At 40.8% G+C, this 22,839-nt stretch overlaps 2 protein-coding genes across 5 annotated transcripts; both read left to right on the top strand.

Moving 5' to 3' along the window:
- Window positions 1-1,290: 1,290 nt before the first annotated feature.
- On the top strand, window positions 1,291-5,096 carry RIMOC1 (RAB7A interacting MON1-CCZ1 complex subunit 1). Its single transcript, XM_054186668.1, has 6 exons — window positions 1,291-1,428; window positions 1,960-2,060; window positions 2,466-2,612; window positions 2,996-3,127; window positions 3,328-3,442; window positions 4,630-5,096. Exons 1-6 carry the CDS (start codon window positions 1,320-1,322, stop codon window positions 4,917-4,919), a joined length of 894 nt encoding a protein of 297 aa, XP_054042643.1. The 5' UTR covers window positions 1,291-1,319; the 3' UTR covers window positions 4,920-5,096.
- FBXO4 (F-box protein 4) lies at window positions 4,682-14,028 on the top strand. Of its 4 annotated transcripts, XM_054186666.1 has the most exons (8): window positions 5,256-5,267; window positions 5,347-5,408; window positions 5,516-5,751; window positions 7,487-7,707; window positions 8,689-8,764; window positions 9,255-9,433; window positions 10,342-10,517; window positions 11,562-14,024. In XM_054186666.1, the coding sequence occupies exons 3-8, from the start codon at window positions 5,537-5,539 to the stop codon at window positions 11,649-11,651; spliced, it is 957 nt and encodes a 318-aa protein (XP_054042641.1). In that variant the 5' UTR covers window positions 5,256-5,267; window positions 5,347-5,408; window positions 5,516-5,536; the 3' UTR covers window positions 11,652-14,024. The 4 variants fall into 4 exon arrangements, 3 of the variants coding, with proteins under 3 accessions (XP_054042642.1, XP_054042640.1, XP_054042641.1); XM_054186667.1 differs by lacking the exons at window positions 5,256-5,267; window positions 5,347-5,408 and adding an exon at window positions 4,682-4,822; XR_008463913.1 differs by having other exon boundaries at window positions 5,223-5,408; window positions 10,342-10,862; window positions 11,562-14,028.
- The last annotated feature ends 8,811 nt before the right edge of the window (window positions 14,029-22,839 follow it).

Raw genomic sequence — 22,839 nt, 5'->3', positions numbered from 1 at the left:
TCTGTAAGGAAACACAATTTTTCCTTTTAGGTTTTACTTTGATGTATTTGACCTGTTTGGCAACTTTTGCATAAGACATAGCACAGACAACAGCAAAAATGTCTGTGTCTCTAAGTAGGTGGCTTTAGAGTACCTGAAGTACTCCAGTAAATAGCACTTTTTTCCGGTGATGTTGTTTTGTTGTGTTTTTTTTTTTAAAGTACTTTGGTGAGACAGAGGCACTAACAGAATGGACACTATACGACTTGAAAAGGAGAAGATGCCTTTAGTCAGTGTCTTTATTCCTTTAAAATATTCAAGCTCGCAAAATCCAGAATATTTTGTCAGTTTATGACACATCATGTAAATGGACAGAGGAATTAGCTTTTCCCAGGCAGGTGAAGAGACGGAGAAAGCTAGAGAAAGAATATAGTGAAATACAGCATTTTTTTATAACTACACAACGTAAAAGATTTGTCAGTTTACTGTGGGGCGGTAGAAATATTTTGTTAGAAGTAAAACTTGTTGTTTTCCCCTCATAGCATGGAAGATATTTAGCACTTCCGAAGTTCATGAAGTGTGCCATTGGACAAAAAATTGGAGATAGTCTCACTCCTCTAACCAAAGGTATGCGGTTTCAAGATGATTCAGCTGTACTTTCGCAGTTGTAACACCGATGTGTGAAGTCATGCAATACTAAAATATAAGTAAAAAAGCACCAATATATTTATTGATAAAAAAAATATGGTTCTGGCCTTACAAAACCTCGCTAGCTTTCAGCATTTGTTTCAGTTCACTAACAGGCAAGACCTGTTTCGCAGTGCAGCTGGAGAGCCCCATCGTTTGATGGGGACAACACAAGGGACATGCCAGGGACTCTCCCTGGGGACCCCGACACAGAAGCCACGTCTGTCTGCTATAAAGGAGCTGTAAAGCCCACACACGACACATCTGCAGTCCCAGCAGCCCCGCCGACCGTGCCACTGCCCGCCGGCTCCGCCCGAGCAGCGGCGGGCCGGCCTGAGGTACCCCGCTCCGCCCGCTGCCGAGGCTCGGCGCGGCCCACGGAGCCTCACCGCCGCCGCGGCGGCGGCAGCCCCAGCCGGCCGGGGAGGGGAGCGGGAAAGCGAAGCCGCCACACCGCGCTCCCCGCTCCATCCGAGCCCGCCCCACGCAGTTCCCCCGGCCGCCCCCCATCCTGCCCCCCACCACCGGGGTAGGCGCGGCCCCTCAGCGCCCGCGGCCCCGCCGCCGCGCCTGCGCGCCTCTGTCCGCCCCGACGGCCCCCGCCCTCACGGCCGCCCCCGACCGTCGCCGCGTCGCGGTGCCGGGCGGCGGCGATGGCGGCGGCGGGGGGCGCCGAGGCGGGGGACGCTGTGTCCGCGCTGCGGCCGCGGCTGGTGGCGCTGGGCCGGCGGCTGGGCGCGCCCGGTGGAGCGGGCGGCGAGGGTGAGAGGCCGGAGCAGGGAGGGGACGGGGCTGAGCCCTGCCCGGCGCTCCTGCCGGCCCGCTCCGCCCTCTGCCGCCGGCCCGCGGCGCCGCGGGAGCCGGCCGGGGGGCGCCGAGCCAGAGCCCCGGGGCAGCCGCTGAGGGCTCCGCTCCTCCCGCCGCAGAAAAGAGCCTCCTCCAGGAGCTGTGTGGCCGGTGCTGGCCCAGGCCGCCCTCTGGGGGTTTCTCTGTGGAGCAGGGCGGCCGAGGCCTAAACTGTGTGCCGGGGCGTTGGCAAGGGGCGGTTCTGGTGTATGACTTCTTTGCAAACGAAGTGTGTGGAACTCGTTTTGAAACATCCGGCCGTAGCCATGAATGCCCTTAGTTTAGCCGTGAACAGTGGGCAGCGGGCTTGTTTAAATGCTGTGTTATCCATCTGCTCTGGTAGATCCATCAAGGGTGGATAAAAGCATATGAAGTGGAAAGGGAGGGCAAGCAAGGCTCTGGCTGGGCGCTTGTCAGTGCTAAGGAAGCATTGTGTTCTTCCTTCAGATACCTTCCTGGCAAAGGGCTCTGCTGCTCTGGATGAATTGAAGGACCTCTGTAAAGAAGGGAATGAACTTCCTTCAACGCTTTTGCAGCTCTATGCGCAGGTAGTATATTTAAAGCATGAAAAACTCCTTTTCAAGAAAATCAACTGTGTAGGGTGTGAGAAAGGGTTGGGTGTAGGAAAGAGGGCATTGCAGGAAGGGTTCTCTGTTACTTGGTGTGTGGGGTCAACATCCACGAAGTGCAGGGCTGCTTTTTTCTGGATTAGAAGATAACTTACAGTCAATAATAACTGTGGTGGTACTGTAAGGACAGAAAAGGGTTTGAGTTTACATTCACTGCTGACAATCTTAAAATACTTTTAGCTTGCACCTTTTGTAAACTAAATGTTGAAAATTACCTTAAAATGGTAGTGTTTTATAACCAGTAACACGTTTGTATGTTACTACACACCACCATTTGATTATTTTGCTGGTAGCGTTTTTACATTGTGTATCTTGTTTTCATAGGCTGTCTTAGACATTACATATTTTGAGGAAAACCAGCTTGTGGATGAAGATTTTCCAGAAGAATCTTCCTTGCAGAAAGTTGAAGAACTTATTTGCATTCTTTCAGAACCAGAAGACCTAGTGAGGGAGTGCAACATAAAGGAAGAAGTGAGTACTAATGTTATTCAGCCAGAGAATTAATTATTTCATTATTTAAAAATAAAAAATCTGAAACAGGACAGTAGTATTTGTGTTTTTGATGGGCAGATTTAAGATCTTTTCAAAAAATTTCAAGTCTTATTTGTATTTAAATTCCTGAAAATACTTTTCCAAATAACTTGTTGTTATTTCTTGCTGACATTCCATGATTTTGTGCGCATTTGGCAGTTTAAATCCGAAGTACTAGGCTTGTGCCTGTGACTGTTGCTGTTAAGTACAGCCTCTAAAGTTAGAGACTTAATATCACATTAAGTGATATTAAGTGAGTGTGTATGCGGGTAGTTGAAATGGTTTTAGTTTGGGTTAGCCCAGTTTGTTGGATTTTATTTCAGGCCATCAACATCCTTGGTGCAGAGTTGTTAGAATGCCTTTACTGGAGAAAAGGAGCCCTGCTTTACATGTATTGTCATACAGCAAAAGAAAGGAGTGAATGGCTACGAGAGAACATTGCTATATTTAAACAGGTAAAGAAGATTAAAAAGTTCAGTGAGCATGTGAAAACAGTTTTAAAGTTTGATTCTTCGCTTTTAAAATACAGCTTTTGTTTTTCCTTTTAAATAGGGGATTGGGAAATTAATAGCGAGAAGTATTTCTGGCTATCATTAAATTAATCAGAACTTATCTAAAAGGTTTTTTTTTCCTCTCTTTTTTAAACTGTACTCAGTGTCTTAGTGATGGAGTTTGTTACTTGATGAAGATGCTTAGCTTGAGATGCCCTCTTCCACTAAATGAAGATGTCTCATTTCAAGATAAAGACACAGCTAGATTACTCAGTGAAGGTAAAAAACACCAAAAACCCCACAGCCAGCTTCTGTTATTAACTGCCCCACTTTCTGAAATGCTTTATTGTGTATTTTTGTTGCTTGACTTCATTTGTATTCAAAACCAGTCACTTTTTAGAACAACAATGAAAAAAAAAAGATGAGGTACCTAAGGTTTTAGGAGGCATCACTGCTCATTTTCTCTCTGTTTTTGAATTCACTGGGGGAAAATGAACTGAGGCAATGCATGTTTTATGCACAGCGGGTGTGTTTTACAGCCATCCAGTTGTCAATTGACAAGTGTTGAGGCACAAACACGACTGCAGAGGGGGCTAGAAGACCATGTCTTCCTGCGTAGATCTAGGAGAACACGGATACGAACACAGAGTTACTGACTTCACACAGGTAGAAAGTACCTGCAGAACGGGGTAGATTTGGCAAACTTTTATTCTGTCTCCACTTAAAGTAGCTTTATGTAAGCTGCATTACTATATTACAATTACATGAGGATCTGAGGCTGCATCAGTGTGATGCAGGATTTTTTCAGGTACAACAGCTGGAGCTGAGGACATAAGGTCCATGTTGTACACACTCAAAACTAGCTCTGCTCTAGGTATGGGGGGATGGAGCACCTTCGTGCTTAGTTTCATCTGAAAGTGTCATTGCTACAATTCAGCTCCACAATGCAAAGCCAAGTTCAGTAACTGATTTGTAGGTTCATTTAGCAGGATTTTTTTTTTGAGTGACCATGGACAGGTATGTGGGTTTCTATTCAAATACTAAAGTTGCTGCTGGTTAACCTGAGTTAAGATGATGTTCAAACAGCATCTTTAGGCTTAAATTGTGGGAGGCACAGAAGTATTCTAAAATAAATACAAGTAATCATGCCTGTACTTAAAGAAATACTGAAATTCTCAAAGATAAATAGGCAAACACAACAATCAGAAAAATATTTATATGGAAATCGTAAAGGTTTTAGCATTATGGAGGGGCAAAATGGATAGAGTATTGGGCAGGTTCTCTCCTGAGCAGTGTCAGTCATCTCACGATTAGTGTTTGTTTTCTTGGTGTACCTCTGTAATAGGCTTAGAGTGCGTTTTTGCAATTTTTTCCCAGTGCTACTGAAAAGAAAGGATTGACGTTAACAAGCTGTGTACTTGCTTATAACAGAACAATGAAGTACTTAATCTAAATTATTTTTGCAGGTGTATTTAGTGACACTCACTTACTGGCGATGATGTACAGTGGAGAAATGTGCTACTGGGGACTACAACACTGTGGAGAAGGGAAGCAGGAAAGCCTTGAAACAATAGATTCCGTCTCTAACAGTGACCTGGGCTGCAGTTTACAGAGTGTGTCGCTGGATTTCCGAGAAACCGGCAAAAACTTGTTAACAAAGTATGTGGCTGTATGTGAGGGACCTTTAAAAGGCCAAGGGTGGAACACAACAACTGCAAAACAAATCTTGTGTTACTTTGTGAAATCCCACAACTGAAATACATTGCTTTGGCTGTGCTGAAAGAAACCTTGTGTCTGAAAAGCAGGCTTGGGGAGATGATCTCTGCTTCAGTGTCTGACCATTCTTCTTATCAAAATGTATACTTTTGTTGCATTAAAAACATGCACTCAAAGAACTGGAGTACAGGTCCAAAGTCTAATCAAGTATTTCAACGGAAAAAAAAAATAAAAAAAAAAAAGACTGTGTCATAAAAGTAGGGTGACTACGTGTCTCTCCGCCCCGCCGGCGCCGGCGCACTGGGTCCGAGGGGCGGTGGTGACAGCAGCGGGGCTCAGTGCCATGGCGGCTGGCGGAGTGGAGGAGCGGGGAGGTTTGGAGGCCGCCGTGCGGGGTGGCCTCCGCATCCTTAGGGAGCGATGGATGCGGGGGACCCGTGAACGCAGTGGTACCGCAGCGTTTGCAGGTCCCCCACGTCCATCGCTCCCGGAGGATGTGGAGGAGGTGAGCGCCCTGCAGGCGCTGCCGGTAAGTGGGGCCCGGGTCGGGGTGGGAAGCTTGTCATCCAGCCTCTTAACATCTCCCACTTTTCAATTCCTGGGGTCATTAAAACAGCTGCTCTCGACGGTTTTCAGATCGACGTGCAGCTGAACATCATGTCCTTCCTCTCACCCCAAGACCTGTGCCATTTGGGAAGCACGAGTTGTTATTGGAGGGCGACTGTGCAGGATCCGTTGTTGTGGAGGTATTTTCTCCTGAGGGATCTCCCCTTCTGGACATCAGTCGATTGGAAATCACTCCCAGATGTGGAGATTTTTAATAAAACCTTTTCAGAGGACAGTGATAATGCGCTGTATGATTACATGGCAGTGTAAGTATCTTCCTATTCTCTTACAAGCCTTACAGTCTCTCTACAGCAGTAATATTCAGCCCAGAGGCATCTTTCCTATTTACAGTAGTAAAGCTGTGCTGTAAGCTGTCGCTTAAATTTTGATGTGTCTCAAATCCATTGTTTTGTTTTGTAAATACAATTTCCTGCTGTTTCACAGTTTGGTCAGCTCTTTCTGTTTGGAATTCAACAAGAATGTGAAACATTGTAAAAAAGTCAAAGCTAGCATTATAAAAAAATTAAAGCTTTTTGTAAACTGCATGTCTGTTCTGCCACAGAAATACAGTCATCTTGGAGTCTGTGCGTGCTGCTGATCTTGATAAAAAGGTGTTCTTCGCCCTCAGTACAATGACAAATGATTTCTTATTTTTAATAAAAGTAGTAAGGAGTCTTCAAACTACAGCAAATGAAATGAACCTTCATTTTTTTTCTCTTACCTGGAAGACCTAGGGGGAAAAAAAAAAAGTTTTTTGTTTTTTTTTTAATGTGCACAGAATAACAAGTAGTATTGCTTTAGCTCTGGTCAAAGGCCTCCAGACCAAGACTCTGGTTTCAGATACTGTAGTTGAAAAGCATAACAACACTCATAATGTGTTTGGATAACTGAGAAGAACTCATAAGAGAAGCAGGTTATTTTGTGTTTTTTTTTTTAAAGTTCATTCAATTCCCTTAATTAATTTGCAGGGGTTTTTTTTCTAATTTGCAGTTAAATTTTCCAAAGGTGGTTTCATGAAACTGTTCCTTCATGATGAGTGCACTACTAACCTCCCCAATCTCTGTGCCCTTCATCCCCACTTTACAGTTGGGAAAGACACACCCAGAATTTGAAGTGCAAAATATCTACTGATTTTGAACATTGGATTTAAATCTCTGTAGGTCTGAATACTTCAGAGCATCACTTGTCTGAAAGCACCTGTCACTGATTTCCATTGTGTCTGTGAGCACTTCGTGGTTTTGCTGATCTCAGCTGAAGCCTCTCGGTTTGGTTGTAGCAGAGCACACATTCAATATTTCCTTGAAGTGGTTTGTCTAGCAGCAGCCTACTGTGACCACAGAAGCAAAGATGAACCTGCTTCTCTAGGATGACTGTTACTCCTCTGGCTGTTACTTCTTTCCACTGATTGCCAAAGTCTTTTCATGCCTTCTAGCTTAGGCGTCAAATTAGCGCAGGTAAATAAGCTTACAAACAGCACCTCTCTCTTCACAACACGCATTCTCTGTGCCTAGAGGGGAAGTGGTCTTTTTCAGGTGGAGTTACCTGCTTCATAGTTAATAAACACAAAAGTGGTCCAGTTAAGGTTTGAAATGCACTCAAAAGTCTCATATTTTTTATAATGTATGTGACTCATCAGCTTTAATGTTATTTTACCAATAGTGTGTGTTCAGCAAGGGTGGGGGAATTTGTTTCTTTTGTTTTGTTTTGTTTTATTTTATTTTATCTTATTTTATATTTTTTAAAGTAAACTAAGAGATCCATAGATAGAAGTGTACCAAGGTCCAAAAAGTCAGTATTTGGACTTTGAAAGGACTGATGCCTTTCCCTGCTTTGTACTGGTGCTTGAAACCATCTGTTTGGACTTTTACCATTTTTGGCCTGTGCTTGAGTTGTACAGGTAACAAAGCATGAGAAGTGTGGGACCTAAATCAATTTATGTTGTTTTATTAATACGTCTTTTGTATTTTGTGTTTAATTTCTAGTTACATCTATTTTACACAGATATAAAAAAAGCTGTCCTCAGAGTAGAAGAAGTTTGAAATCAAGCTGCCCGCGCTATGGGGCTGTCACTTCCTTTTTGCAATCACTGGTCACTCAGGCAGAACCTCGCTTTGCGATGTTTGGTCCAGGTTTGGAAGAGCTGGACAACTCATTAGTGCAAAAGATGATGACATGCCCAGAAATTCTGCTAGTAGCCGGCCTACTACAAAGACAAATTCATGGTAATGCTGGTTTTGGGTTTTGGCACTTTTGTTTTATATACAGATGTTTGTGTAAACATAAAAAAACCCCATTGGGGGTGAAATAGAGAAAAGGGATGCTTTTTTCTCCTCTTTAAACTCAATAGCACAATGGTTAAAAAAGATTTTCTCTCTTTGTGTTTATTCAGAGGGATAAAAGCAATGAACTTTTGGGATAAAGTTATAGCTGCAGTGAATTTATGATTAAATTTGCACAATGTCAGAGGGATCATTTTGCTCCTTATACTTCTATTATGATACTAAATTCCATGTCACACCTGGTGTTGTAATGGACAAAGGCAGACAGAACTTTCTTTAGATACTGCTTGCAGGAAGTGGCTAAAAAACGCACTTGTGTTTTTATACAGGAAGCCAAGAATGATCCTTCATATGATTCGTCTTGTAGTGTCAAATGATGTAAATTCCATTCAGAACAGTTAAAGGAGCAAGTGGGGGGATCATTTTCAATGTTTAAAGCATAGTTTTGAACAGCAGTCCAAACCAGAGATAAAAATTTATTACTTTTTAACTTGTTTGTTTCAGCACAGCAGAGTTGGTATATTTAAATTGTATTTATAGAAAGTGTGAAAATATGATTTCTTAGTTTGTTATCTTTTTCTCTCTTATGTCCTGCTCAATTGCTCTGCCAGTTTTGGCTAATAAACGCAAGTCTAGCTCCTGTCTGACTTAGGTTTCTAGGTTCAAGTCTAAGTATCAGAAACATGGAAATGTCTCCTTGTTTTCTTTTAATACTATTGAATTGATTTTAAATAAGTTAGTAGTTTGATCAATTAGAGCATGTATAAAATTTCATGGCAAAATAGTAAATATGCTACACCTTACAGCAACACTTAGGCTTGGATATATCCATTTTATAGCACCAGTGGAATTTTCAGCCTACCGCTTAGTTATATTCAGTAACCAAATAGTTGTATCTCAGATATATTCATTTTTTCTCTGTAGGAATTGGATCAGGAGTCAGTTTTCAGTTTAATAACAATAAAAAATTCAATATTCTGACATTGTATTCCACTACCAGGTAAGATTTATTCTCAAAAAAAACAAGTACAGTTTCTCACTTATTTCATACTTTTCCTCATGTTTTTGTCATGTGATTTTTACACATGCATGGATATCCCTTATAAACTGAAGATTCAATGCATATCCTCACTTTTTCTTTCCTCTTCCAACCACTAAATTTTCAAAGGGAACTAATAAAGCTTTTCCAAACTTATACATAGCAAATGTGTATGATAAATACATAACAGGTGGTTCTGTCCCTCTTTATACCTTGATTGATTCCTTTTTGAAACATTATATAAAGTCATCATGGGGTACATTTTCATATGTGTCTTGCAGATTGCTAACCATCCATATACGTACACTAGAAAAGACGAAGGAGTCGGGAGAAATGAAACTGGCTTGCTCATGTCATTTTCCTGTCCCTTTCCTGTGCTGCCTAGACTCTCAAAATGGAGTTTTTCCATTCTCAATTAACCTGACTACTGAAATATTGAAATATCTTTCAGTGTGGAAAGGAGGAGAGCAAGGGAAGAGCAAGCTGTTGCTGTGAATAAGATGTTCTACCAAGAGAACAGCATAGTAGGGAATCAGCAAGCCATGCGCTACAGTGTCATAGCTCAAGTTAAAAAGGTGTGCGAAGTAGTTGATGGATTCATTTATGTTGCTAATGCAGAAGCTCATAAAAGTAAGGAGTTTCTCGTTGTTTTATTTATTCGTATTTTGTGAATGGTTGCAATGTCACAGAATATTGTGAAGAATATGCAATACATCAAAATCTGTGTTCTTATTGTTTCAAAATCCACTTCATTAGTGCTATTTCTTTATGGCTTATCCACTTGAAGAGGTCCCCTATTCTAGTCAAGCTCTCTCATGTCCCTGTGAGGTGTTATGGCCCCCTTCTTTCATTTATGGCAGATACTGATATGGTTGCTAAGCTACATGTGGGAAATTGCCTGGACTTAAAAACAAACAGAAAAAAAAAAAACAACCCTGGGCACAGGTAGAAGCAGCAGCCTGAAATGCATTGGTGGTGGTGTAATAGCCTGGAAACAGAACCTTCTCCAGGAAAACTGCGGTAGGAGATGCAATTAGTCCAAATCAGGATACCAATCCAATCAGGAAACTAATCCAAATACCTGTTGATGGTAATTGTCTTTGCATTCACCAACTTTAAAGGAAAGGAAAGGGCTAGCTCAGAAAAGAAGACTGTAAAAGAAATGTAAAAGAAAAAAATGTAAAAGAAAAAGGGAAGGGCTGCTGACTGTACAGTGTGTGAGTGTTTCTTAATGGCTTGTTGCAATTTTAATCTCTGTGAGGTACTTGGAAAACGCTCTGATGTTAAGAACTGGAATAGGCTGCCTGTAGAATCTATGAGATCTTCAAATAAGATCTAGGTGTGACGCGAACATCTGTGTGACATGAATGCAGATCCTCCAGCCTTGGGATAAGCAGAACTAGATCATTTGTCCACATCCCTTCCAGCCCTCTGTTTCCTCACCTCTGAAATCTTAAATATTTGAAAAGTTAAAAAAAAAAAGTTCTCCTTGGGATTTGCATCTATTTAAAACTTTTATATTAAAAATTATTTCTTAGAGCATGATCGTCAAGAGGAACTGGCTCGTATTTTGGCAATGATTGATCCAGCCCTTGGGCCTCCAAACAGACCTCTGCTAGTTTTGTCTTGTGTCTCTCACATTGATGTGAAAAGAATTCCGTGTGTTTACATGGCACATCAGTTGCAACTAAATCTGCTACGTCAGCCCTGGATGGTACTTACTTTTAAATCTTTATTTTCTGTTTCTTTGTGGCTTAAATTTAATTTAGGATTGTGGTAGTTCCTGAACTGTGCCTACCTAAGCAAGTGTGCAGCTTTCAACACTAGTACGTGAGCTCTCCACTTAAGTGAAGAATTCGGCTTCTCTGGTCCTCTAAGGTGAAGCGTTAGCCTATCTGAACATAGGGGAGCTAAGTGCCTTGCCCAGGAACACACAAGAAACTTCAGATGGAGCCAGAATGTAAGGAAGGATGAAATGCTTGTCTTGAAGGGTGTAAGGACACTTCAGTTAATTTAAATCTAAGTTTCCTGAGTCACGACCCAAGGCCTTGGACACAAGGTAGATTTTCTGCCATTTTCAGGAGACTGTTAATTGTCACTTGCTTGATGTGATGTATTGAGTTTTTGACAAATCAGTTTTTTACCTAGAATGTGAGGTCCTGAACCTGTTCTTTTATGCTTGCCAAACACAGTATGTATCAGTATGACTCAGACATAGATAATTTATTTTTGGTGACGTTGTGTAGCCAAAGAATAATACTTAATCAGAAAAAAGAAAATCCTGATTTGAGATAATTCCTTTGCTTTCATAAGGAAAATGTTTACAGACTTTTTTTTTTAAATACAGTTTATAATAGTTATTTTATAATATGTTATAAAAGCTGAGAATTAATAATATGCATCGAACTCTAAAGGTAGCAGCATTTTTGCTTTAAGAGTTATGAGAAGAATTTTCAAGTAGATTCTCATCCATAAAGTAAATATAATGTTCCAGAATAGTTGATAGAATGATTGAGATAAAATTTACCATGATACCAAGAATGTAAGGCTTTCCTAATTGGTCTTATAATCCATTTTGTAAAGAGTAGTGTTTTCTTTTCATACCTTACTCTTAAGAAACTTTTTCCATCTCAGGGACCTTTAAACCAGTGATAAAAATTTAGATTTAATATGAGTATTTCTGACTTTAAGGATAGACAATGCTGTTAGACCCTGTTACCTGTGATCTCTAGTACATGAGCTTTTTTTATTTTTACAGGTGCAGGACACAGTAGCTGCAACTTTAGCTGGATTAATGAACGGAATTGAGTGGCTCCTGGAAGAAGTGAATTGTAAAAATGCACAGTAATGGAACCATGCATTGTTTTACCGTATAGACTTTGATGTTTTGATGTTCAGATGAAGTGAGAATCATGTCCTGACAGAGTACTGTCAGAAGGGAGATTTTAAAGGCAAACCTGCATATATTTCACTGCACATACTTTAATAATTAATATTCTTCCAACTGTAGTCCTGAATTAGAAGTACAAGTAGGATTGCCTGGATTCCAGCAGCTGATGAAGAACTGATTTTGGGGGCCACTTGGGGTGTTTTGTTTTTCTTTCTTTCAATCTGGGGCCTTTAGGGTGCAATCTTTTCTCAGTATATCTGATAATCTAATCTCTTCTGTAAATATACCTAACACTGGGTTAGTTTATCAGCACAGCCGTATGGCACACATCACACATTTAGTAAGTATATTCAGTGGAGATCTTGACAGTGACAGTTCCCAATCAAAGTAAATATAGTGTACGTTGTACAGTAGTAGGTTGACAAAAAGACAGTACCTCTTTCAAAAGAGTAAATTCCCCTGTATTTTTTCCAGAAATAATGCCTAGGCAAGAAATAGCACCCGTGGGAGAATTGTCAGTCCAGACCAAAATTCTTAGAAACAAACAAACAAACTGACGTGTATGAATTCTTTGTTTCTTGTTTGTGATCTTACTTGTTAACCAACCACAAAAGACTTCAGCATCTTCTGCTTTCTGTTGCCATGAAATTATTAGCTTGAACTGGATGTACCTCTGATGTCATGAATAAATGTTAAATAGAATTGTTATTATTTCAGGACATTTATTGAATATTTAGAACCTATCTGTTACTCAAATCCTCATGGCCGTTTACAGATGTGCAGAGTACTTGGTGTAAAATTTTCTACACAGTTGCAAATACTTTTATAAAAAGGGAAAAAATATTTTAGAGCTGGAATTGCATTTTCTATACTGATGTCATTTGGGATAGTCCTAGTCTTCCACCTTTTTAGTGTTTTTAATTATTGGATGAATGTTCAGAAACTTCCCTTGGATTTCTTGCCTGTGTATGTATTTGTTTTGTTCTGTGTTTTGGGTTGTTTTTTTTCCCCTCTTTCTCCATGGAAATGCAATAGTTTCACAATTTTATCTTGGTACCTAGATAAATGACTACATGGTGCACATTCAGATGTAACTGCCCTCAATCTGGTATATGTGTGTGATGCTTAACACAGCTATGTCAGAAACATTCCATTTGAGAAAGTTTTTTTATTTTTTAATGAACTAGGACACACACAGGAAGTGTCTTTATTTTTTTTCATCTTAATCCACAATTAACTCAGCTTTCTAGATGTTTTTGTGTATCTTCTAATCTTTGGGAGTTTCTAAACTTTGTGACTTTCAAGTGAAAATCGATGGGAATACAATTTTTTTTAACAAGGTATGTGTGCTTTGCCCATTAAAATAGAGAAGACACAAAAGATTTATGAGTATTTGGGGGAAAATTCCACACTTTGTGACTGGGTGTATGTGACTTCCCTACTAGTCGTAATAATTCCATAGTGAACTATCTGTAAAGGGTTGGATGCAGCAACCTGTTGGTATGTTAGCTGCTACAAAGACGGGGGTTTTATGCAAGATCCTCATTCTGCTTTCTTCATAAGGAATAAGTTATTTTTTAAAGAATAATATTTACACTCTTTCTTTGTGTGTTAAGCCCCTCTGCATCCAAGCACATACTGTGTGCACACGCACATGTCTGCAGTCATGCTGTCATAACAGATAACAAATTATTATTGTCATTATTATTCATTAATGAACAATGCTATTGTATGTTATCTGTTTAATTAACAGATGATAATTAGCTCTTATTCTACAAGGTCAAGGTAATGTAGGGAATATAATTTTTTTTTTAACCTAAGGAACACCAGTTATATTGACTTAAAGATAGGATAACTTAAAGAATTAAGAATTACAAGTTTTAAGGATGCAGCCTAGGAGACACACAGTGGGAATTAGAAATCCGTGCAGTCCCAGAGCTCCAGCCTCACAGAAGTCGCAGAGATGGTGGTGGAGTTGCTTGCATGGCTGAGTGCTGCGGTGGATCAATACAGGCAAGGAAGATGAGAGTGTACGCTGTGCAAAGGAAGGAACAGCTTAGATGCACAGAGGTATGCCATGGAAGAGGCAACTAGCCTGTTGAGAATTCATATGCCAAATGGTTGCAGAGAAGCACTACGGATTTAATTTACCACTACCTTTTAGATTTCAGCTAAAGCACTCCCTACTATTTAAATTCCTGAGTCTGCTGAGTTTAGAAACCTAGTAAGCCAATTAAGCTTGGGACTTAAATTGTTACAAATTCAAAATCAGTTGGATATGGATATCAGAACATCACTAAAATGTATTTTAAAACATTTTAACATAAAAACCTTGTTTTTTTCAATCTATTTGGTTTCATAGTTTTCACAGTAAATGCAACTGTGATGGGTTTGTGAGAAATAAAACCATCCAAATCTGGATCCCAGAAGTCTTGCTCTCCTTGAGATGAAGGTTTTTAACAGTGCTAGAAAGAACATCCCTTTCCTGCCGACTGAGACAGAATGTTTATCTAAACATTGGTCACAAAAAAGTAAAAGGTGGAAATGACAACACATGTGATTTATAAGAAAACTCCTGGGCACATATGATTTATAAGAAAACCCCTGAGCAGCTGTCCCAAAAAGAAAGTGTCTGTGGGGGCGCTGATTTTCATGCCTTTGGAACCTGGAATAACAAAGGCGCCTGCTGCTAGCTCCAGAGCAGTACGTGAGGGTACCTGCCGAGCCGCAGGACAAAGTGGGCAGCACACTGACAGCTTGCTGGGTGTCCCGCAGTTTCTTCTGACGGCGCGGCCCTGGGTGGCCACGGAGGCTCCGAGTGGCAGCGGCGGTGGCGGGGGACCTTCGCTTCTCTGCAGCTTCGGAGGGGAGCGGTGGCTGCTGCGTGTCCCGCTGGATGGCACTGCTGATCCGCACCAGCCACTGCCGCTGTCCCGGCAGCATCTCTGCGCCCTTTGCCAAAATTGCTTCAAGTGCTCAGTTTTACTCCCTTCTCAGATGTGGCAGCAAGCAGATGCGGTTATAGCAAAGCCTATAAGAAAATCAACATGTTTTTCAAAGGCTTATAGGCAGGGGATAGGATGCCTCTTCTCTTAACCTGGTGGGTATCAATATCGATTTGTGTGGTGGGATGAGTATTGCAGCTAAAAAGAATAGCTGGGGTTGCTGTCAGGAGGATGTATGGAAATAATTGCTGCTGTCATTACAAGGTGATTAATGCTTTCGTCTGCGATTTACTTTGCCTTTTGTGCCATTTTAGCACTAGTGGTTCGGCGTAAGATATTCTCCTTAGGCACAAGACTAAAGAAATAATATTCTTTGGTCAGTTACAGAAGGTGATATTATAGCTAGAGTTTGTGCTTAAAGCTCAGGCTGGAGGATGTTTGCACACAGGCTGCTCTCAGTTCCCTCGGGAGGATGAAACCACAAATCAAGAACGTAGGTAGGCATATAGCAGAGGTGTTCGACGGGTGAGACAGAGCAAACAACAAAACACTGTGGATCTGGATAGAAAGGTGCATTTAAGAACCAGTGAGATTAGATTAGCTCCCACACGAGCTCACTTGTTCTCCAGTATTACATTTACTATGTCTGCCCTTCCCGGCAGGGAGGTCACAGCTGGCCCCATGTCAGGCAGGAAGTCCTGTCCATTGGTGCGGTGCAACTGCTCACTGGTACCAGTCAGGGCATTACTGGCCAAGGTCCCTGGGCAGGTGCTTCAGCCTCTTAACTGTGGTCTTTTGCTGGATTCTCTCTGGTTTACATCTCACACGCTGCAGGCTTCACACTGGACACCCTACTCCAGATTTAGATCCACAGTTCCTGGGCACTTGTCCTCAATGTAGCCCAGTATGTGGTTAGCCTTCATCACTGCATGGACACACTGCTGAATCCAGGTTCACTGGTCCACCAGGAGCTCAGGTCCCTTTTGCAGAGTTGCTCCCAACGCAGGCAGTCCCTGACCTGCCCTGGTGCACACTCTGTTGCCTCCCAGATGCAGGACTTTGTGTTTGTCTTTGCTCAACATCGACATCTGAATGAAGCCCACTGAATGCACACTTGCAATATTTCTGGCTGTCCTTGCACAAGGAGCCTGGTACCTCTGGGATCACCGGCCCTGCACATGACAACATGCGGAATCTGTCACCTGATGGGAGAGAAAAAGGGCATTCAGTCTTTTCCTGGAGCCTGAAATCAATCAAGCCATCTGCTCCATCAAAAAGTTGAACAATACTATTCTTAGAGCCTCAAAATAAAGTCCTCCATAGTTTGGAAAACCAGTGGGAGACAGGAGCTGAGAGTATGAAAGGGAGTATGATATTGTATGATATTGTCCCAGAAGACATTTCACCAAGCTCTGGAAAGTGTTGCATTGTGAAACGATCCTGGTGATAACCCAGAAATACCTACCATATTCATTAAATTATTTAATACTACTGTTTGCAAAGTGGTAACAATAAAATAAATTCTTCTATTTGTTCTCAGGAATGACAATCAAGAAATTGAGGTAGGTGGAGAGTAACTGAGTGTCTGGGGGCTGTATTTAATCAATAGTGTTCTGTTGATAAAGGGATGCCTTTTTGGTGTGGCACCTTTCATATCTTCTCCACAGACTTGAATTATGAAGGCAATTCCACAGCCTGATGTCAGGGGAGATGTGTTCCGCAAATGTGGATGTGTAAGGGCTACTCTCCAAAAACAAAACCAAGCCTTTTTCCCTGCTTTGCATCAAATCCAGTTTGTCTTTTATGAAAGGTTTTTAAACAAGTTTCATAAAGAAATTAATCTAGAAACAGCAGTTGCTTAGAGCTTTCTTCTGGAAGACTGATAGTATTCACATTCGATTAGCTTTGAAATTCAGCTGACTTCCTTTTAAATTTGGTGGAAACTTAAAGAAATGCCCATATTTTTTAACTCATATGAAAGCAATAGTTTAAATTTGACCTGCATATGTGCTATACATTATATTCTGTGGGATAAATGATTGTAAATTTTGTTATGAATCTGAATCATGAGGATTTAAGTGAGTTACCTGGGAATCCTCTTTTTAGAATACAGCCTTCATTCATCATGTGTACAAACTTTGCACAGTGTAGCATCAGGATACACTGATACAGCTGCACATAATACTTCTTTTAAATAGCACAAGCTATTTGCAAGACAACACATGCAAATTACAAGTTTGACTAACAAAAATATTAAAAGAACCTTATGTTTTTTCCAAAATTAGAGACTCAAATTTTGTCAAAGCAAAAATTATTCAGAGCAAAGAATCTAATTACCTGATTACTGCTATATTCATATAAAATAAGAGGGGCAACTCCGAGTATAATCAACATGTAGTTGAATTGTGCACTTGCATTCAAGCATCTTTCAATCTTTTGTTGAAAAGAATTGCTGCTGTGCTGGTATTAATATCCTTCTTTTCAGCTGATAGACTTGAACTGCTTTTGGACTCACTAAAACCAAAAAGCTGCTACCAAGCATTTATGCTTTTTAACTTGCATATCACCACAGGATGTGAGTTGATATAAATCAGCTGGTGTACAAACACACAATGAGACCTTTTTCCCCTAGCAGTTCTCTGATCACTTGTTTGTTCCAGTCAAAAGTAGATAATAATTTAGAAATAAACTGAAAATTAATTAAGTTAGAGGAAGTATTAGTGTAAAGATTTTTAGGAGTGGTCTTGGCATGCCAGAGTACGCCTGAGGGTGAAATAGTTTGAGGGACCCAGCTTAAAAGAAGGCATCGGAAACTGCTGCCACAGTAACCAACAAGATTCATGATAGGGACTGAAAATCACCAATAATGGAAAAATCTGCCTGACATCCAAAACACCAATACTGATACTGCCACAGTGCCCATTGTCTATGGGTGTCTTTACTGCCACCTGAGTCACCCCCCCAAGTCTCACAGGCTGAGCATGAGACTCACAGTCAGCTCCTGCCTTACTTTCCCCCAAGCGTATATTCCATGTGTATCTGGTCTCTAAGAGTACAGCGCAGCAGTTTCCTTCCTGCTTTCTTATGCTGTGCACTAAGTTCAACTCATTGGCCTGACCTGTGATTTGCTGAGGAGATGATTCTAAAGTCAGGGGTGGAAGAAAATGTAGAACTGTGCTTCATCTGGAGCCTCCAGCCCACATGAGATTCTGCACTCGGAGGTGTTGCCATATGCCAGGAACCCTCTCCTAATCCTAATCACATCCCAGGTGTATTAATTTACCCCTTATTTGAGCACACAGAATTGCATACACCAGCAGAAAGGAAAGTTTTAGGATATTTGAGCCGAATCCACAGAATTTTGATAGTTATGGCACGATATGCAGTGAGATTCCTGAAGTCCTGTCCTGGTGAAAAAGTTGCTCAGGTATTTCTGTGCATTTGTATGTTCCTAGTTTGATTTCTTTTTGTGCAGACCAAAGTGGAGTGGATACTAGAATATCAATGTGGTCACACCATTCCCTGCAATGGCAGAAAGGTCAGGTTCCTCCAGAGAGGTGCTTGCAACATACCCAGACATTGCCAGGTTGCATATTTATCTAAGCACAGGTAGAAGCTGGCATTTCAGCTAGGGCACCACTCCTCAGAATGGGTATGTTCTTCCTGACACCTCTGTGAATTATCGAAACAGACTATACATTTGAAAGTTGTCTCCAATTACAGAGTAAGTTCAGAAAAAAATTTGCTATTCTTGAACAACTGCAAGCAGGGCCAGTCTTATTCCAAAACAAGAGAATTTTGTTCATTCAACATGGGTTGAACTATACCAGAAGGACATACTCCTGTCCTGGGAAAAGAGCATCAGCGCACTGGATTTATATTCAGGGATCAAATGTCATAAAACATTTCCAGAGTAACTTCACACAAGGTAAGCCTTAAATGATAATGTCCTGTAAGATAAACAAATATTGTAGTTCCAAAATACAAATGTAGTGAGTTCAACCTTTGAATTCAATCTTTTTATTTCTTCCTGGACCATTGTTTGACAGTGTGACCACAGGGGCTCTGCAAAGCACACATCCTGGCCTCAGTAAGCCGTGGGCCATGCTTGCACAAAGAGATGCACTGTGGCACTGTTTGCACCTTGACAGGCCTGTATGGTTGCTTATTGCCAAGAGAGTGCATTGCGAGTTGTGTGTTTGTGGACCCAGGTCCACAGGGCACAGCGCACACAGTCCATCCAGCCTGTCAGCAAGCCATGACGAGGAGTAACGTGGGCTTATCTCCTCTGAGGTACCAGTTCACTGGACCCCACACAAAACCTAAAACTTAGTCCTGCTCATATTGATAGTGAGCTGGAACCAGTTCCTAAATAGAGCATAGATGTAGCCTGAATCCACTAAAATCACCTTCCTGCTGTCTCAAGTTAAGAGAGGATTTAACTTACTGCTCTAGATCCAGCAATCACAAAGTAGCTTCCTCCCCTCTTTCCCCCCCTTATTTATTACCAAGGTTTCTAAAGATAGGTTTTCATCATATAGCTATTCAAGGACATTTAAGCAGGGTGCTCTTGAGAGTATCTAAAGTTAGTGACCCAAAGTCCCTATACAGAAAGAGAGAGAGACATATCCCCAGAAAGCATTTTGGAGATCCTGTGTTACTTTAGCACATTGCAACATCACTACTCCTAAAGAATTTGGTTTATGATATTTAATTCTTTTTGGTTTGTTTTTTTTTTCCCAGTTTGTTTTATCTCTTTGAGGCAGCCTGAAAGTCTTGGATAAAAAATGTGCTGGAGTATCTTCCAGCTAATACTGTGCTTTTGTCTGGACACTGGCAATATCATATCTTGCTCCTTGCTATCAATCACACACAGAGGTCACAGTGCTGTTCCCTCCAGGAAATTACCCCATTGTTTGCAGAATAATAAGAGTTTCCTGTACAGACTGTTTATTTTGAAGTCTAGGACATCAGAGTGCATTTTTGCCATAAACGTAATAGGGTCGGTGCTATTACTCCTTTGATATGCTTAATAAACTCTAAAATCTGACTACAGATTCAGATCCTTCAAGTACTGTTTATACGGCAAGGGTCATCAAAGTCAACAGTACTCACATGCCTGAAATTTAGCATGTGAGTCTTTGCAAAACGAGTGTCTTGCTTTTCCATTATAAATTGCAAAGGATATATATGTAAAATAATAATTGATTCAATTTGTTTCTTATTCAGTTAAAGGATTTTGAAGCTCTAGATTTATTTGGTTGTAGGGATGTCTTGGTTGATTTCATTGTCAGAAACTGAGGACTGCAGTTTATCTAGTCCTGTGCTTGCCAGATCCCCTCTGTATAGAGCAACTACCACTCTTTGCTTACTTTGGGGCTGCTGCAGTGATTTTCCTCATTTAACAACATATTAAAGGCCTGTGTTTCAGTTCGTTACTGGCATAACTCAAAAAGTCTACAGCACAATGAAAAATCTCTCTAACCATGGGAGGCTAGAAGAATTTGACTTCATAATTAAACAAGAGTGAATTAGCAGTTTAATTTTCTGTCAAAGAAATAGACACCAATCAACACCAGTGAGGGAAAAAAATCTACTGAAGTCACTAGTGACTTTACTTTGGTTCAAGAGCCAAATGGATTTTGTTAAACTGTGCATGGACTCATTTTCTAGTAACCGTCATTCTCTTCCTTCCTTCTTTCCAACCCTGCTTGCAAAGGGTTTGACCAGAATGTACAGAGGTGCTTCTATCTCCTCATATTCTTCATAATCTCAGCATAAGTACTGTTCCATCACCCAAAGTTCAAGGCATTCCACCTGGCCTCACAACTCTCTGACCTTCTCCTTTCTCCTATGAGACCTAATCTTAGCCCCTCCAATCCCAGAGAGAACTTTGTTTCTCTATTCTGATTCTCCTCTCCCTCCATATAGACTAGCTGACTTTTCAATACCAAGGGGGGCGAAATCCAGCAGGGCTTGACCTGCCATTCCTGAAGCCCTCTCCATCTTTCCTCAGATATCCTGGTTGTTTTCCAATTTCAACAGTTGCATTTTAGCTTGAACTCTCACTTTTACCATTACCTGTACTTCTCAAAATTGCACCTTCCCTGGACTTTCCAGAATTTCCAATCAAGGACAGAAGAAGAGAAGGTTACAAGGAGACCATATAGTAGCCTTCCAGTATCTGAAGGGGGCCTACAAGAAAGCTGGAGAGGGATTTTTTACAAGGGCGTGTAGTGACAGGATGAGGGTAATCACTTCAAAGTGAAAGAATGGAGGTTTAGATTGGATATCAGGAAAAAAAATTCACTATTCTGAGTGATAAAATTTTACTATGGTGAGACGCTGGAACAGGTTGCCCAGGGAAGCTGTCAATGCCCCGTCCCTGGAGGTGTTCAAGGCCAGGCTGGATGAGGCTTTGAGCAACCTGGTCTAGTGGGAGGTGTCCTTGCCCATTGCAGGGGGGTTGGAACTACATGATCTTTAAGGTCCTTTCCAATCTAAACCATTCTATGATTCTATGATTCTTTTCCTTCTCTGACTGCTCACCACATCTCTGTCTGTTTTTCAGTATCTCTTAGTCATTTATATAAGGTCATCAGAATGGCCATGGTGAGTCAGTTCATCATCTCTAGCAGATAGATACATTATCTACAGTGACTGGACATGAAATGTACTTTCCTGGCCCCTAGCAATAAGTTTTTCAGACATTCTGAAGCAGCCATGATATCTTTGCATTTATTAACACTAACAATTTCTCCTCCTTTCCCTTTTTTATGTGGCTGTTTCCTTTCTTTTTACGTTTTTGAAGCCAAGCTCATCCGTCATCTCTTTATCTAGGTGAATCATGGAATCTCTTTATCAAAGTCTCTGGATCCAGGTTTTATTTTTATTTTTGCAGCACCTACTGTTCCCAGACAGAGACATGGGAGCAATTTGTGCAAGCTACTGTTCAAACACAAAGCAAGAAGATAGATCTTACTTCAGTGTACTCACCATTTAATTATAAAATGAGAAACATAAGTGGATAGAAGTAAGGGGGAGTGTTTGGATAGGATGACAGTGGATGGCTCTGCACAGTGATACAGGCGTCAGAGGAAAACAAAGTGTTAAAGACATTTTTCTATATTTACCTCCTTCCTTTCTGATATTGCTTCAGGTAAAGAGTCATCTGTTTCAGGTTGTTGTTCATTTGCTTGTTGTCCTCCTGGTGGCTTCTTTTTCCTGTCAGGAAAATCAGACTGTATAAACTTTCACTGCCGGTTCTTTCATTTTATTATGAAGAATCAAAGATTCTCCTTCCTGTTCACATCACTAAATAAGGGGGAGCAAAATGAAGTTGGAATATCTTGCTTATGTTTGATAACTGAAGAGTGTATTTATAAATGTTCTATCTGAATAGCCCTTCTACAAATTCTAAGTCCCACTCTTTTGATGATCGTCAGTTTTACACACTACAGAACCTTTTTATGTGCTGCCCTAAAAGAGCTTGTGCGTTTCTGGACCACGCAACAGTCTGCCGGCTAATAGGAAATAATAAAAACTGAAGCTAAAACCTAAAGTGAAAATGTGAGCTGGAGATGGGGAGAGAAACTGAGTGGTCTAGACATGTTTTTCTGTGGTGCTGCTCTCGGACCCACTGAATTCTTATAATTTAAAAAGCAAAAAAAATCAGATATATTTCAATGCATGTCTTAGCAGATTCTTCCCTCTTAGCTCAGCACAACTTTCATAAAAATATCAGACTGACAGTCTCTTACTCTGTTTGCTCCATGGGTAAAAAGTTAGGAAATAAATTCTCATGTCCAGAAAAATCTGTGGGCTATTTTTAACAATTGTACCAAATGTGCTATTTTCGTGTGAAAATATCCAACTTTAGCTCTTTCTTGAACACAATAAAAATGCTTTGTACTGTTAAAAATAGCTTTGACACTCCTCATGAAAACTACTCAGTAACAAAAGTTACAAATTCCTTCTTATAAGCAAGCACACATGAATTTGTCCCTTTGAGTTTCCTTCCATTTGTTTTTTTAAATTCAGAGAAAAACTGTATAAGTGATTTGGGGTTTTGTCATTTTCACGAAAACTAACCAAATAGGAAAAGGGTGCAGAAAATCTTGGAAAATGAATTTTAGGTAAGTGGTAATAATTTCTCCATTGTCTGCAGACTCTGTGATGAAAGTATATGTATCTTCAAAACT

The sequence above is a fragment of the Rissa tridactyla genome, chromosome Z, assembly GCF_028500815.1.
Source record: "Rissa tridactyla isolate bRisTri1 chromosome Z, bRisTri1.patW.cur.20221130, whole genome shotgun sequence".
In the NCBI taxonomy this organism is placed as follows: domain Eukaryota; kingdom Metazoa; phylum Chordata; class Aves; order Charadriiformes; family Laridae; genus Rissa; species Rissa tridactyla.
The sequence above is the reverse complement of the archived record's forward strand: the minus strand, read 5'-3'. Positions and strand labels throughout refer to the sequence as shown.

What these genes read in the sequence shown, in the direction of transcription:
- RIMOC1 (XM_054186668.1), top strand. Translation starts at nt 1,320, where the DNA reads ATGGCGGCGGCGGGGGGCGCCGAGGCGGGGGACGCTGTGTCCGCGCTG. An exon ending in TTTTGCAGCTCTATGCGCAG is followed by an intron (nt 2,061 to 2,465) that starts GTAGTATATTTA and finishes TTGTTTTCATAG; the next exon opens with GCTGTCTTAGACATTACATA. An exon ending in ACATTGCTATATTTAAACAG is followed by an intron (nt 3,128 to 3,327) that starts GTAAAGAAGATT and finishes AACTGTACTCAG; the next exon opens with TGTCTTAGTGATGGAGTTTG.
- FBXO4 (XM_054186665.1), top strand. Translation starts at nt 5,223, where the DNA reads ATGGCGGCTGGCGGAGTGGAGGAGCGGGGAGGTTTGGAGGCCGCCGTG. An exon ending in CTGTATGATTACATGGCAGT is followed by an intron (nt 5,752 to 7,486) that starts GTAAGTATCTTC and finishes TATTTTACACAG; the next exon opens with ATATAAAAAAAGCTGTCCTC. An exon ending in TGCTACGTCAGCCCTGGATG is followed by an intron (nt 10,518 to 11,561) that starts GTACTTACTTTT and finishes TTATTTTTACAG; the next exon opens with GTGCAGGACACAGTAGCTGC.